The 16,806-nt window shown below is 35.4% G+C and overlaps 2 protein-coding genes across 5 annotated transcripts in view; one reads left to right on the top strand and one right to left on the bottom strand.

Annotated features, from left to right (window-relative positions):
• The window catches only part of XKR9 (XK related 9), a 27,418-nt gene extending 11,710 nt beyond the window's left edge, over positions 1 to 15,708 (bottom strand). The window contains exons 1-4 of one of the 4 annotated variants that reach the window (XM_039841846.1): positions 15,461 to 15,708; positions 13,313 to 13,344; positions 13,264 to 13,281; positions 8,895 to 9,159 (exon numbers count right to left, since the gene is read on the bottom strand). In XM_039841846.1, coding sequence (XP_039697780.1) covers positions 9,116 to 9,159; positions 13,264 to 13,281; positions 13,313 to 13,344; positions 15,461 to 15,651 — 285 coding nt within the window. In that variant the 5' untranslated portion in view covers positions 15,652 to 15,708 and the 3' untranslated portion in view covers positions 8,895 to 9,115. Of the gene's footprint in view, positions 1 to 8,619; positions 9,160 to 13,263; positions 13,345 to 15,384 lie in introns of those variants that run through there. The other 3 variants (XM_039841843.1, XM_039841844.1, XM_039841845.1) reach the window with 3 other exon arrangements.
• LACTB2 (lactamase beta 2) overlaps positions 15,672 to 16,806 on the top strand; it is a 24,420-nt gene continuing 23,285 nt past the window's right edge. Inside the window, exon 1 of the mRNA XM_039841847.1 lies at positions 15,672 to 15,847. Coding sequence (XP_039697781.1) covers positions 15,726 to 15,847 — 122 coding nt within the window. The 5' untranslated portion in view covers positions 15,672 to 15,725. The remainder of the gene's footprint in view (positions 15,848 to 16,806) is intronic.

Genomic DNA, 16,806 nt, shown 5'->3' with positions numbered 1-16,806 from the left:
TCTTTATGCGTATACGAACAAACATAAATATATATACCTTTTCACCACCTTCTTTTACACAGATTATAGCATATTACACCTGCTGTCTACACCTTATCTTTTCACTTAAGAATACATCTTGCAGCTCCTTCCATTTCAGTACATAAAGTACTTTTATCATTCTTTGTCACAGCTATATAGTACTGCCATTGCATAGATATACCATAAACTCTATCAACAGACATTTAAATCGTTTTCAATATTTTGCTATTACAGACAATACAATAATTGAAAAATTGTGTGTACACATTTTACATGTATGCAAGTATGATAAATTCCCAAAAGTGAAACCTCTGGCCTAAAGATATATGCACCTGAAATATGGTCAACCTGTTCCCCACAGGGATTGCACCAATCCAGACTCCTATCAACAGAGTACGACAGTACCTGTTTTCCCATGCCTTACCAAGAGAGTATATTATCACTTGGATTTTTGCCCATCTGGTAGGTGAAAAATACCTCAATAAAGTTTCAATTGACATTTTTTTTATTATGAATGAGATTTAGCACCTTTCATAGAATTTAAGAACCATTCACATATTCTTTTCCATGAATTACCCTTATTCTTTTCCTATTTTTCTATTGGATGGATGACCTTTTAATTTTGACTAAGGAAGCTCTTCAAATATTAGCAGACTAGCCCTTTGTCTAAGTTACAAATATTTTCCCCTATTAATGTTGTTTTTTGTTTTCCTTTTGTTTTTGTTTCTTTGGAGGAATTTTTGCTTTTATTTATTGACATACATTTTTAATAGTCAAATCTATAACTTTTATAGTTTATGGGATTAGAGTTACAGTTAGAAAGGCTTTCCCTATTCCAAGGCTATAAAGGAAATCTCCCATGTACTTATAGTACTTTTATTTTTTTTATATTAAATACTTGATTTGTCTGGAATTTATCCTGTTGTCTGAGATCTTACCTAAATGTACGGTCCGCAGCATACATTCTTAAATTATCCCAATTCTAAAGTTAATCAAAAAATTTTACTATTTCCATGCTTCACATACTGGCTATTGCTTCCTTTTACTCCCATTCTGGTCAATTTCTACAATCTGTGTGGTCTGCCTACTTATATGGCATACAAAAATCCCTCTTTTCTCGTGCTTGTGGTTTGGATTGGGTGCAAAGTGTGGGGAGCGCTTCTCTAGAAACAAAACTCGTCCAGTTTATCCTTTCAGATTTTCTCCTGGTTAGAAGGAATCAGAGCCCATATTTTGTCATATCGAAGACAGGGAAGCTAAAGACAGAAACTGCAACATTTTAAAATCTTCTCAGTGCCCACCTCTATATTTTTATCCACATACTTCTGAGGATTTCACCTTCATCACAAAACAGGTTAAACTTTTTTCAAAATTATGTACTATGCCAGGGAATGGACTGAGCCTGACCTTCCTGTGAAGGTCCAATTATAATTTGCGTAATTTCTTTTTTCAAATGGCTACCCAGTTGTCCCAATACACCTATTAAGTAAAAAATCAATAAGTATGCACAATCTCTGTATAGGACTATCAACTGCATTTGCTAAGTTTTATTTGCAGAAAGCTCCAACACACCAACTACTGCAGAACACATGTGTTTCAAACACACATGAAATCATAAAGATGGACCAGTTTTCAGGCAATAAAATAAGTCTAAATAAATTTCAAAACTGAAATCTTAAGAGTATGTTATCTGACCACAATGGAATTAATTAGAAATCAATATTAAAATATCTACAAAAGACCCAAATACCTGAAAATCTTTTTAAATACAGGCTAACATTTGGGTACAAGAGAAATCACAAAGAGAGCTAGAAAAAATATTTTGAACTGATGGATAATAAAAGTAACATATCAAAATGTCTGGGATACAGTTAATACACAGGTTTAGGGGAAATTTAAAGTTTAAATACTTTTATTAGAAAAGAACAAAGAGTTGATGTTAATGTTTCCATAGAAATGAGCTATAAAAGAAGCCATCCCTAGTTACATATAAGAAAGAAAATAAAGATAAAAGCATAAGTCAATGAAATAAGAGGGGTGGGGAGAGGGAGAAAGAAAGGGAAAGAACAAAACAATGCCAATATCAGGAATGGAAAAGGTGACGTCACTAAAGATCAAAACTATAACAAGGGAATGTTATGAATAGCTTTATACCAATAAATGAAACTTTGCTGAAGTGGTCAAAATCCCTGAAAAATACAACTTATGAACACTGACACAAAATCAAATAGAAAACATGAATAAACCTATATCAAAAAATCAAATTTGTTTTCAAAAGTCTACACAACATTACCTCAATCCAATATATTTTATCAAACATTTAAGAAAAAAACACCAATCTTATACAAACTGCTTCAGATTAATAAAGAAGAAACACTTTCCAACCTTTTATGAGGCTAGCATAAAATTAACAAAATTCAATATCCATACATAGTAATAAAAAAACTCTCAAGAATATTAAAAGAGGAGGAAATCTCTTTAATCTGATAAAGGGTAGCTATGAAAGACCTCCAGGTAACACCAAACTTCATGGCGAAACATCTGACACTTTACCGCTCAGAGCAGAACAAATCAAGGCTAGCACTCTCATCACTTTTATTCAAAGTTTACTGGAGGACCTAGACAGAGAAATGAAGGAAGATAAAGAAATAAAAGGAATAGTTTAAAGGAGAAAATTGTTCTTATTTGCAAGAGACATAATGATTAACACAGAAAATAACAAGAAACCAAATAAAAAACTATAAGTAAAAAGTGAGTTCAGCAAGGTCTCAGGAGATAGTTATAAAAAAGTTCAATTCTATTTCTACTCAGTGGAAATAAACAATTGAAAAAGGAAATTTGAAAGGCAATGCCAATTACATAGCTGGCAAAATGATTCTAAAATTTATGTGGCAATACAAAGGCCCTAAGGTAACCAAAATAATTTTGGAAAAGAAGAATATAACTAACAAATACATGACTTCATGATCACAAGACTTCAAGAATACATGGCTTGACTTCTAATTTCCAGTCTGTCATATAAGGGTCTTAGAAGTTGCCTTTCCTTCCTAACGACCAGTAAAAGCTAAACTGAAAAAGAAGTGACTCTTCTTAGATCTGACAGAGAAGTAAGGTCACAGGGCAAACTGTTTCCCCCCAAAACTGGAAAGACAGACAGGTGGATACAAAGAATCATAAATTGCAGGACCAGAAATCCTCAAGCAGGATTCCGTTTAGGAACTAGTGCCAAATTAGGAAAACCTGAACTGTATTGATGAACTGCTGGTGGCTAAGTGTAGACAAGTCTGTGAGTTAAAAATTGAGGAGGTGCCCCCACACTTTTGTGAGTTTTACCTCTTAGAGCTCTGACTCTCACAACAAAGATAGGGAAAATCCCCAGGGGCATCCAGCAGAAAAAAGTGAAAGTAACCATTTTGAAATACACCGAAGCACCAACTAAAAGACAGACCTAAGCACAGGACTGTAGTATGCTTCTCTTCCTCCCACACCTTACCATCGTATTACTAAAGGCCTATTTACCGCAGTTCCTTTCACCTAGTACACTGAGTCCTCACTTTCATCCATAGGTTCTTAGAACTGCAGTGAAACAGCATTTAACAAAACCAATTTTACCACAGGCTAATTGGTATGAATAAGAATTAAGTTAGTTCCTTTGGCATCTCATCAATATAATAACAAAATGATATTATAACAACAATATTATAACAAAATAACATAACCACATTATTCGAGGACCTGCTATACATTATCAGGCCTACTGCAAAACATGGTTTGAAGAGACAGAGCATCAGAACCAGGCTCAGATATGGCAAGGATGCTGGAATTAGCAGACCATGAATTTAAAACGACTATGATTACTATGCTAAGAACCATAGTGGAAAAAATAGACAACATACAGAAACAAATGGTTCATGTGAGCAGAGATGGAAATTCTAAGAATAAAAAATGCTAGGGATCAAAAACACCGTAACAAATGAAGAACAATATTAATGAGCTTATTAGACTAGGCACTACTGAAGAAAAAAATCTCTGAGCTACAGAATATCTCAATGGAAATATCCAAACTGAAAAGCAAAGACTGAAAAAAACAACACAACAGACTATCCAGGGACTGTGTGACTACAAAAGATGTAACAGTACATGTAATGGGAAAAAATACCAGAAGGAAAAGAAAACGAGAAAGAAACAGAAGAAATATGTGAAGTGGTAACAACTGAGAATTTCCCTAAATTAATATCAGACACCAAATCAGATAACCAGGAAGCTCACAGAACACCAACCAAAATAAATGCTGGAAAAACGAAACAAAACAAAACAAAAATAAACCCTATACTTAGGTATACCATCTTCAAACTGAAGAAAATCAAAGATGGATAAAAAATCTTGAAAAAAGCCAGGGGGTCGGGGGAAAACATCTTACCTATAGAGAAAAGATAGGAATCACATCCGACTTCTCAGAAACCATGCAAGGAAGAGAGTGAAATATTTAAAGTGCTGAGAGAAATGTACAACTTGGTATCCTAAAAAATTATGCTTCAAAAGCGAAGGAGAAAGTCATCAGCAAGATGATGGAGCAAAAAATTCCAATGTTTGTCTCCCCACAACAAAAACAATGAATAAACACCTACAGGGAGGTGGGTCCACGATGATGCCGCAGGAGGATGCTGACATTTGCTTCTTCTCAGCAACACACCAAATAAAAGTTACAAAAAAAATTACACAAAATGTACCATAGAGTCAAAAAATAAAAATTTTAAATAGCTAAAACTTAAGAGTCATGCTAGATACAGTGACAAGGTCTAATTTACCCTTACCTGCAGTCCCAGGAGGAAAAGAGACAGAAATATAGTAAAGAAAATTTTAGAAAGATGAAGACTGAGAATTGTACAGAACTGATGAAGAATAATCCAAAGAATCATGATGAAGACTAGCAAATCCCAAGCAAGAAAAATAAATCTACACCTCAATATATCATAATTAAACTGTAGAAAACCAATGACAAAGAAAAAAATCGTAAGAGCAGCCAGAGGGGAAAAAAACAAAACACTTTCAGTAACACTGAAATCTAACTCTTCAAGAGCAACAGTGGAAACCAAAAGGCAAGAGAGAAAATAACTACTCATCTACAATTTTATAGCCACTAAAATCTCTCTCAAGAAAGATAATGAAATAACAGCATTTCTATACAACCAAAAATTGAGAGATGGTGTCACCAAGAGACTCAACAGATGCAATTCTGGACTTCAGACAGGCAGAAGAAAAGTGATCGTGTGTGGAAAGTCTGAGTTTCAAGAAGGAATAAAAAATAAAGAGTAGTAAATATATGGAAAAATATCAACAAAATTTAATAAAAATATAACTACATAAAAGGGAAATAACAACACAATAACATTATCTAGTGAGACTAAAAACAGGAATTAAAATGCCAACAACAATATATAAATTGGGAACATGACACATGGAATTCAAGTGTTTTGAGGTCTTTATATTATCTATGAGAACAATAAAATTTCTGTTCAACTTTAGATTTGGGATAATTTAAGAATGCACATTATAGGGTAACTCAAGATTGCACTTTATGGACTACACTTCTATGTAAAATGTAGTATATTGGATCAGACCAATGCTCTTGCCAAAACAATTAAAGAAACTGGAAATTGAGCTATTTCTGCAAATACTTGTTACCTGAAGGTATTTGCTGATTCTGTTATTTAGGACAACATGTTGAAAATCTGGATTTTGCCCAGTCAGAGGGCTATTGTTAAGAAACAGAGAAAATAGAAGAGGTATTAAAAATCTTGCAGAACTAGAGACAGGGAGCTCAAAAGCCAAGTCGGTTTTTCCCCTAAGACATTTGCTAAATTTTGAAACTATAAAAGATAGAAGCTAAAGGCTAAGCAGAAAGTCTTATAAAAACAATGCAGAATTTCTGGCAGTCTTTAAGGGGTACCGAGGAGATAAGGACTGGTATTCAGGACATGTGGGAGGGAGTACGACCACACTGGACTCTCGGTGCCCTGGAAGACTACACTCTAGGAGCAGGAGCAAACCAAGAGTAGACTCTTACTTTAAACGCCTAGGATTATAAAAGAAAATACTATCATATGGAGCCTCTATAATTTCTTGTATACAGTGTCTGACATTCAATTAAAAACTACTAGGTTATGTCAGGAGACACTAAAAATCAAGAGAATTTGGCTTTCTTTTGCAACATAATTTATAATTTATAACAAAATGTCTTGTATCAAGTCATTATTTGAAATATCAATGAAAATAGTTCTTTAGATATGAAAATTTTCCACTTATAGAATAGCAAATAACAATTTACCATATTTCTAAACTCTGCAAGAGTAATTTTTATCCTCTAGATATTACAACTACACAATTCTCACTATTGCTCATACAGAATATTCATTAAATCTTGCTTGTTACACATATATACTTATCAGCACTTTTACTCCATTCCTTTAAACATCATCTTATTGAGAACATAGTTTCGAAAATAACTTTCAATATCAACACCTAAAGTACTTTTCAGCTTCCCTAAAACCTGTTCTTTTTTCTCATTGCATATTTTGTTTCTCTTATATATTATAATCTTAATACCTCTAACTTTAAAAAAAGACAAAGTATGTCTGAGTAAGAGAAGATATTCACTTATGATACATCTGATAAGAAGTTAATATCCAAAATATATAAAGAACTCATACAATTCAACAACAAAAAACAAACAATCCAATTAAAAAATGGGCAGAAGACCTAAAAACAGATATTTCTCTAAAAAAGAAATACAGATGCCCAATATACATAAGAAAAGATGCTCAAGGTCACTAATCATCAGAGAAATTCAAATTAAAACCACAACGTGCTATCACCTCGCACCTGCTTGTATAGTGGCTATCATCGATAAATCAAAGGACAACAAGTGTTGGCAAGGATGTGGAGAAAGGGGGACTCTCATACACTCTTGGTGGGATTACAAATTGGTACAGCTGTTACGGAAAACAGTCTGGAGGCTTCTCAAAAAATTAAAAATGGATATACCTTTTGATCCAGCAATTGCACTTCTGGGTATTTATCCAAAGAAAACCAAAACAATAATCCATAAAGATCTATGCACCCCTATGTTCATGGCAGCACAATTTACTATAGCCAAGATATAAAAGTAACCTAAATGCCCATCAACAGATGATTAGATAAACAAGTTATGGTCCATAAATACAATGGAATATTACTCGGCCATTAAAAAAATGAAATCCTACCATTTGCAATGAAATAGATGGACCTAAAGGTTATTATGCTGAGTGAAATACGTAAAACGGACAAAGATAAATACCATATGATTTCTTATATGCGGAATCTAAGGAACAAAAAGAATAAACTAATCAAAAAACAGACTCGCAAATATAGAGAACAATCTGGAGAAGGCCAGAGGGGAGGAGGGTTTGGGGGCTGGGGGAATGGGGTGAAGGGTTAAAGAAGTACAAATCAGTAGGTAGGAGATGGTCATGGGGATGGGGAGCATGGCAAAGGGAATGCAATCAGCATCAATGTAATGGCTAGGTGGAGAGCCAGAGAGAAGGAGCAATTAGGGGGACTGTTTTATAAAGTATGTAAATGTCTAACCAATGTATTGTATACTTGAAACTGATAAAATTTAAAAACAAAATTAAAAAATAAAAAGACAAAGTATGTAAAAACACTTTGAAAACTATAAATCTCCACACAAATTTAACAGCATTAATTATTATTACTATTAATTAACATATAAAAAGCCTAGAAAAAAATTTTAATACTTTCAACTAATCACCATGAATATGTTGCTTCTTAACAGGATAGAATCAGAAATTAACCTTCAGGTAACTATTGAAATAGTCCAAATTCAAAATCTAACTGTAACAAAATTGGTTGTAATTCTCTTAATATTTGTTTTTATTTTTTCTCTTTTCTTTTAAGATCCATATTGCTTTTAACAGAATTAAATCCCTTAAGGTCCTTGTTTGTATAGTGGTGGGTATCCCCACATGTCATAAATCACTTAAAGTAATAATGAAAAAATCATACGAGATTAGATATATCATGGAAATCTCAGGGCCTATTTAGATAGTTTAACCAATGAAATAAGGTTTTGAACAACATGATTCTTAAGGCTGTTTTTAGTTTTGTGTACATGATTCTGTACCAGTTAACCACATGTCTACTACATTACTGCAGTAAAATTTTCATTTAGTTAAATCAATAGTACAAGTAATTTAAAAACTTAAGTGCTCTAACCAACTGCAAATGTTAGGCTATATTTGCACAATCAAGCTTGGAATATAAAAGAAAAAAGAGTCACAAGACAAAAATGAGTCTTTTCCTTTCCCATAAAAAGTGAGTACATATCAGAAAAAGTAACTTAAATTAAGTAAACTAAAACTGGAAAATTCTGACAGTACAGCAATGACTCACATAAGCATCGATAAAAAAGGAGAAAGTTAACCTTTGTACTACATGCAAATAGGGAACTTTTGTACATTTGATGACCTAGATAAAGAAAGGTAGTCTCTGTTCGGAGAAAAAGAAAAATAGTGTTAATGATCAAAAACGTATGCTCACCTTGTAAAAATTCCTCCTTGCAAGCAATGAAGTAGAAGAAAACAATGCTGACTTTCTTGGCCTGCTTTCTTTAAATCGGCCTTGAACCAAGAATAACTAAAACACTGGACCACAAGCGTCCCAAAGAGCATAAAGCTTACTGTTAAAACACTAAAAACATATTGTCCTTCACGGAAAAACCTGACAGATACCCAGATGTCCACAATTAAATCAGTTATATAGATTATAATGCCAAGAACTGACATCATAAAATTTAATTTAGTATATCTCATTATGAATCACTACAGCTCTTAGTTATCTGTCTTCTCTCACACAAAAAGAAAAATACCGGAACAAATATTAGTGCATCCTTCAGTAAAGCACCAAATTTTAATTGTCTTCCCTATATCTATTCAGAAAAATAAATGTTATGAAATTGGAACACTAAAATCAAAGTGGCTAATTTTAACTTTCTTTTCTAAATCTCTAATCTAGGTCCAATGTTACAAGGCTTTATTCAAGCTTCTGTTTCACAGTGTTCTTCATTACAGATGACAATACCTAAAAAAAAAAGGATATAAGATTCTAAAACCATAGGTCATGACTTTATCAAAACTTTTTTAAAAATGCTAAATTACCACTAAATATAGTTCTTCTAATAGCTTTGGAAAAGTAAAGTCTCAGAAATATACTTACTAATTGACAACTTCCTCTCATCCTATTTACCTTTTTAAAAGCATAACCTACTCACAAAGGTATTTATTACAGGACCATTTATAGCAGCAAAAAAATTGGAAGCAATCTAAATGTATCAAAATAAGAAATTGTTAAAGTAGATAATGGTAGATTGATAAAATGGAATATTACAAAGCTACTAAAAATATATTTAACAAAGGTACAGTAGCTGTGAAAATTCTCAGTATCTTTTGATCCAGCATACCATCTAGGAATCAGCCTAGAGAAATAGTCACGAATGTGCACAAATTTATATATGTTCTTTGCAGAACCTTTTTATAACCATAAAAAATTGAAAACTACCTAAATGACCATTGAGAGGCCTAGTTCAATAAATTATGGTACATGCACAGTAAAGAATACACCATGCAACCTTTCAAAACAATGAAGTGCTTTATTTAACCTGATTTCAAAAGATCGCCAAGATGTAGTAAGTGATAAAAAAAACAAGTGTCAGAAGGATAAATATAGCACACGTGGTTTTTAATTATATATGTAAAAGGTAAAGGGTTGAGAGTAGGAAACAAATGCAACTTCCGTACTTTAAATACTTTTATATTGCTTGACTCTTGTACAATAGACTTGTCCTCATGTAATACATAATTTCTTAAAATAAAAGCAATAGTAAATGATGGTTCTAAAGAATTTTCATGACTGGAGAAAATGTTTATTTTACTAATGATAGCTAACATTTACTCAGCAGTACTTGCTGGACATTGAACTAAATGTTGCATATAAAATGTCCCCATTTAATTCTTACATCAGACTTGGGAGGTAGATACTACTATTATGACTTCTATTTTATAAATGTGGGCTGAATGCAATCTGCAGATGAGACTGGTCTGACTAATCAGTGTTTTTTTAATTTTCCTAATTCATTGCCAACACTTCATATAAAAATCCAGATTTTTTACTGCTACCAAAAAAAACCACAAAGATCTGCTACACTGGAGTACCATTCTTCCATTAGCAGTGGGTGCCTCCCTAGATGGGGCATGCTCTCTTGAGTCCACCAAAGTAGCCAGCCACCCCACTTCAGCCTTTTCAACAGCCAGGTCTCAATGCTAATGAAGCTACCTACTAGCTGTGTGTCTGTAAACATGTTCTTTTATCTCTTTATGCCTTATTTTCTTCATCTGAAATACAGAGATTATAATGACACATACCTCATATAGGGTTGTTGTGAAGGATAAAAAGGATAATACATATAACCCATATAAACTTCTAGAAAAGTGCTTGGCACACGGGGCCTAATAAATGTTAGTTATCATCATTACCTTACCTCCTACTTGATCTTTCTAAGCATCTGAGTTTGTAATCTCTGACTTCACTTTAAATAATGTTAAGTGAAAAAGTACTACATGATCTCAAAGCGCTGAAAACGCAAAGGAATATGACTAGAGAAATACAAAAATGTTAACAATGGTTTTATCTGATGAATTAATGGTGATTAATTTTTTCATCATTCTTTTTTGTATGTATGGACAAAATCGTGTTAGAATTTTACTCTCTAATGTGACTGTTAGAGACAGGCCTTTAAGGAGATCATTAAGGTTGAAAGAGGTCTTAAAGATGACCCATTTCCCGGTTAGAAAAAAAAAGTGCAGCTTGCTGCCGGCATTAATTTTACGTAAACGTGTTCTTTGAGGCTGAAGCAAATCTGACTGGTTTTCAATGTGAAAATAAAATATAAAAACTGTTCTTGAAGTTATTTCTAAACAGAACTTGACTCTAATCCTAATGTAACAGAAATTTACACATAAATCAGATTCATCAAACGAACCTTCAGCTAATTGTTCAAGAACGATGTTAGCATCACGCATAGGAATGCTACATTTTCTAGGTTTGACATTTTCAGTGATTAAGAATTACTATATTGTGTAAATGTAAATACCACTACGAAAACCAGAATGCTATAAATAAAATGCCATTTGTTTCCAAAGACTGTAGATATACTAGAGCGATGCGAAAATAATTTTAAAATGCAAGATATTTCATGGCAAACTTTGCAGGTAAGGTTCAGGATGGACACTGCGAGTTATCTCGGGGTAAACGCTGCAGCTGCATGCGCTGCCAGTGAGTATTCTCAGGGCAAACGGGAAATAGGTTAATCTGATAGAACTGGTGTCATAAGAAGAGGAAGAGACATCAGGGATCTATCTCCCTCCCCCACGACACACAACACACACACACACAAAAGAGAAGTAAGGACACAAGAAAACTGCCATCTGAAATGGAAGGAAAGCGGCCTCACTAGAAACTGACCCTACTGGCACCTTCATGTTGGAGTTCCAGGGTCTAGAACTATGAGAAAATAAATTTATATTGTTTAAGCCACCCAGTCTGTGGCATTCTGTTATGACAGCAATAGCAGACTAACACCTTATATGTCCTATAAAGAACATTTATTACTTTAAGAACCAGGAGGAAAAAGTGTTTCTAAAAACATAAACACAGTGTAATATAGACATGCCTTACTATTAAACTGTATACCTGAAACACTGGATTTTGTTAACCAATGCCACCGTTAAAAAAAAAAAAGGAATCAAAAAAAAAGAAATAATTAGTAAGACACAAAAAGAAAAAAAAAACTAACAGTAAGCATGAACTTTCCCTCAGAGATATTTACTTACTCTGAAATCAGATTTCTCTTGGAATAAAATCCACTGAAATAAGAAAAAAAAAAACCTTCCATTTTGTACATCTCATGAGAGTACCCTTCCAGCTGCTAGATGAGATACTGCCCAATTCATGAATCCCTTAATTAAAGCCAATTAGATCTTCAAAAAATAAATAAAATAAATAAAAACACACACAAACTAATACTTGCAGTGTTCTTGCCATTTTACCACTTATACACACTTTATTTAAAAGTCTTCAGAATAACATCAAAAAGTATTTCACTCTTCTTACAGGGGAAAAAAAAAAAGGTTCATAATCACTACTTTTCCTGTCAAGAATATTGTAGCCAACAAGATGGAAAAAATAATCTTAAAATATGAGTTTTCCCAACCAAGAAAGCCATGAATTCCCTGTAGGTTTATCTTAAATGAAAGACATCATGCCCAACATAAGCATGGAGTTTGGAAGGATGAGAATTAACCAGAAAGTTCTGTTCAACTGAATATATACCTGTAACTTGCCATGTGCTATTTTAGTCTGAGATAGATCAAGTGACAAAAGAGACAAAAAACTCTGCCCTTATAGAACTTACACCTTAGCAAAGAAAAATAGTTAATTAACAGTAAAATAATAAATAATTAAATATTATAGTTAAAGGTGATAAGTGCTGTGGGGAAAAAACATTGAGCATGTTAATGAGTGCATTTCTTAATCACTCTCCCCACAAAGACCTTCCTTTATCTTTTATGGATATGGAAAATACTAGCAGTTTTGAGTCAAGTTTTATAAGATGGGAAAAATAATTTCTAAGAAACTTATTAATTGCATTATTGATAGACCATCAGACTCAACAGACTAATCTAATCTAACAACCTCTGTATTCCTAATTTAGTGAGGCCGGGCACAAAGCCAACTGGAAAGAAACCTACGCATCAAGGTAATAAATCTAACAGCTCTCTTAAAAGGGCCTGCAGCTCCTTCCATTACCACATAGGTGCACAATTTGTTTAAAAGACAGTTCACCTCTATTCCTACAGTTGATCACTGTTCCGATACTACCTTACAAAAAATAATGCCATCTACACAATTTGACTTTCTAGGGAATTTGTGACACTAATTTAATAAAACAGTTTCAATCCAATTTTATTCAGAGGTCAACCCAGTTGGGTGGCTATCTGGTTGCCAGCCAAAATATAAAACCTTTGCCTACTATACATGATCTCTTTGCAATAAAACAAATATTTAAAAAGTAAAAACTAGCAAACTTTCGGTTGTCAACAAAATTTAACACACGTAAAATATACTTACTTGTCAAATATAAAAAGCCTTCTTTAACTCAAAGTCCCTTCCAGAAAATCTTCATCCTGAGAATTTTTTATTTCTTCTTCACTGAAAATATAATTAAAGGATTTGTAACTTTAAGACTGAAGTCTAACATGAAACTGAAATCACCTGTTAGTCACATGTGGGATGTTCTAATGTAGCGATTAACAGTCGGATTCATTGTGATTACACTATATCTGTTTACAACTACCACATTGCAGAAAGGAATGTGGCTCCTTCTATAGGTTTGACTAGGTTACAAGATTTTACTGTATTTATGAATTGTTTTAAGAAAATACAATTTGCCTCAGCATATCCAAGTGAACAAGTCATGTTTGAAAGAAAAATTCTTGAAAGATTCTTACAAAGGAGTATCGTTAACTTAGTCTTACCCACTTTTCAAACTGTGTACCTTCTCAAACCCTGTGCCCCAAGATCATATGATTGCTGGTTTCAGTTCCCCAAACAACTCACTAAGTTTCTTCTCTTATCAAGCCTTTTCTCAAGGTTATTTACTGTCTAGAATGCCCTTCTCCCCCCACGTACGTGAAGTTCTATCAACCCTTTATGAATCAGCTCAAAACCAATCACCTTTAAGCTTCCCCAGATCTTTCTAATTTGACTCTCTCCTTCGCAATCCCATCACTTGAGCTATGCTTCTCTAGAATTTTCCCAGTCTTTAAGACCATGTATATTGCCTTTCAAGTTTTGAACTTCTAAAAAACTCTTTCATTTTAACACCCCCCACAGTACGTCCACAAGAACACTGCGTTTTGTAGGCAGATGATAAATAACCATAAATGTAAGTGAACAAATGTAAAAATCTTTGGTCTTATTTCTTGGAGAGCAAGTTTAACTTCAAGTGACATTGCTAAACATAATTGTCTGACAAAGACTCAGTTTTGTTAGCTGTACCCTACAATCTCTCTTCCAAACTCAACCCATGTATCGAACTATCTATAGATTTCATTACCAGGATATTCCACAATCACTTCGATTTCAACTTGTCTAAACAAGTTCACTATCTTCACTATGACTGTTCTCAAGTCACTTTTATTTGTTGGGCCTATTTCTTCATATGTCATATGGATTAAATGAAATCGAGATAGTAGACTCAAAGAAAATTCTAATTAAAAAATAAAACCAAGGAATAAGAGAATGGAGCTGCCCGTAAGTCTCAGAGAGAACACTATGGTCCAGAAAAAACTGTTCCACCTTCTTTTCAAAGGTCCTGCTGACTTCCCAGCAGAGTTCTTAGGATAAGGGAAGATGGGGGAAGCTTCCAGCCTGAAGAGCCATTAACTGATGGCCACAAATACATAAATATCAGTGAGTTCGAAATGCCTGATTTAGGCAATTCTGATGGTTATTCCAAGCATTTTTAAATACCGCTTGCCTTCTTTGCGAAGGGGATAATTTACATGATTATTTCAGCGAAGGTTTTTGAAACACTTTGCTATTAAAGGTCCACCTTTGTGACACAGGCAAAAAAATTTGTCACACATAATACAGGTGTCTTTCGAAAAATTTGGAGTATCGATTTGTAAAATAAACATTTTATAAATAGGAAACGGTATTTTCTTCAGAAACACCTGCCAAAAAAAAAAAGGATGTTAAAAATTCTTGTACTAAATTTTAGAACAAACATCTAACTTGTCAATTTCTCATTTGTTTTGAAAAAGAGGTGAGCTGGGATAGGAAATGCGTTCTCTAGCTTTTGGGGGGTAGTGATTACAACTGTAATGCGATGAAACTGAGCATAGGATCTGCGCATTTTCTTCTACGTAAATTGTAACTCGGTGTTTTAAAATAGGGAGAGGTAGTGAATGGCGGGGTTGTTAATCTCTCAAACTCTGTTCTCTAGTTTAAGGCCGACCCACCACTCTGGGCAGGCCGGTGGCGCACGGAGGGATGTTATTGCGAGGATTAAACGGGATAATGCGCATAGAAAGCACTTAGAGCTGTAAGCGTTAGTACACACTACTTATTGCTGTGCATAAGAAGAGACACACAAAGTACCCCACACATACGCACACCCGCGCCCCCCGCCACCGCCTACAAACCCGACGAGCCATCCTCCCCAGGGTTCAGAACTCGTTAACTCACCCTTAACCTGGCTGCCCCTTGCCCCTGCACAAGGCTTCCCAGGTGAAAGCGTCCCTCGTCCATCTGGGTAACTCGCCTGCTGAGACGCAAAGGTCCAGGAAGGAACCTGGCTCCGCCGCAGGTAGCGGCTCTCGACTCCGGCCTTGCCTCACGCGGCCTCACACGTGGCGCCGACCAACGCCCTCGCACCACCGCCCACGAAGCCCGTGCAGCCGCATGAGACCCTGGCCCCGCCCCTCCGCCCCTCCCGTTCCGCTCGCACGGCATCAGGTGACCGCTGGCTCCGCCCCCGGCCTAGTTTCTTGTTCGGCGCTCGGGTCACTCCGCGGCGAATAAGCGAGATGACTACCGTTCTGAAGCACGTCGAGCAGCTGTCCAGTCGGGTGGTGCGCGTCCTGGGCTGTAACCCCAGTCCCATGACCTTGCAGGGCACCAACACCTACTTGGTGGGGACCGGCCCCAGGTAAACGCTCCCCGCCACCACCACCAATCCCAGCATACGCATAGGTCCCGCAGGCCGCCCGGACCTGGGGTTGCGACACTCCTGGCTGCGGGCGAGAGCTCGGCGTCCTGCCCCTGCCTGGCAGCCCTACTCGGTTCCATCCGCGGAAGTCCGGATACCTCCGAGCTCTGCTAAATCACGACCACCCCGGATGGTAACCTCTCTAACTTACGGATGGCGGAGGGAGAAATAATTTCTTGAAAAAAACAAAACTTGCTGTTTTTGAAACCCCGTTTACGTAGCTTGATGTGAATGCCCGAGTGAACGTGTTTTATCGGTTGAGACATTAGGATCGTTTTTGAATTAGGAACCTAGGAAGACGTTTACTTTGCTCACATTCTGACTTCCACTCGTGTTTTGCCTTGAGTGTAACTTCCCTTCACAAAGCCGATTAATTGTGCTCAAACCTTTTTCTTAACGCGACAGCAGAGGGCAGGATTTTCTTGCAAATTGCTGGAGTCCGAAACCCCTAAGAGTCCCTCCTGGCCGTTGAGAAAGGGGCTGACTACTTTTGTTTTTGTTACTATCGTGTGACCTTATTTAGGTTATTTAGCGGATGGAATAAGCCGTCTGTATTTCTAAGATTTTTCCCTTATTCAGCTGCATTCTGTTTTATTGGCATTATGCAGAAATGGGGAGATATGTTTTATTGCACAGTGAGTGCACCGGACAATTTTTGTGTGCTTAGTATGCCCTAGATAATACAAAACAAAAATAAGATATAGTTCCCCTCAAGCATAGAATTTAATTGTGCAATCAAGACGTGTTACAATGGATAATATATCACTGATGACTAAAATCAGTTTAATAAATATAGTTATATTGAATTTTCATATGAAGTATCTACTGTTTGTCTTTTTCCAGTAAATCGGAATTTTAGAAGCAGCAGGGTGGAGGAACTTGAAGTATTGTAAATCAGG

This window comes from Pteropus medius, unplaced genomic scaffold (genome assembly GCF_902729225.1).
Source record: "Pteropus medius unplaced genomic scaffold, Ma_sr-lr_union100, whole genome shotgun sequence".
NCBI lineage: Eukaryota > Metazoa > Chordata > Mammalia > Chiroptera > Pteropodidae > Pteropus > Pteropus medius.
The sequence above is the reverse complement of the archived record's forward strand: the minus strand, read 5'-3'. Positions and strand labels throughout refer to the sequence as shown.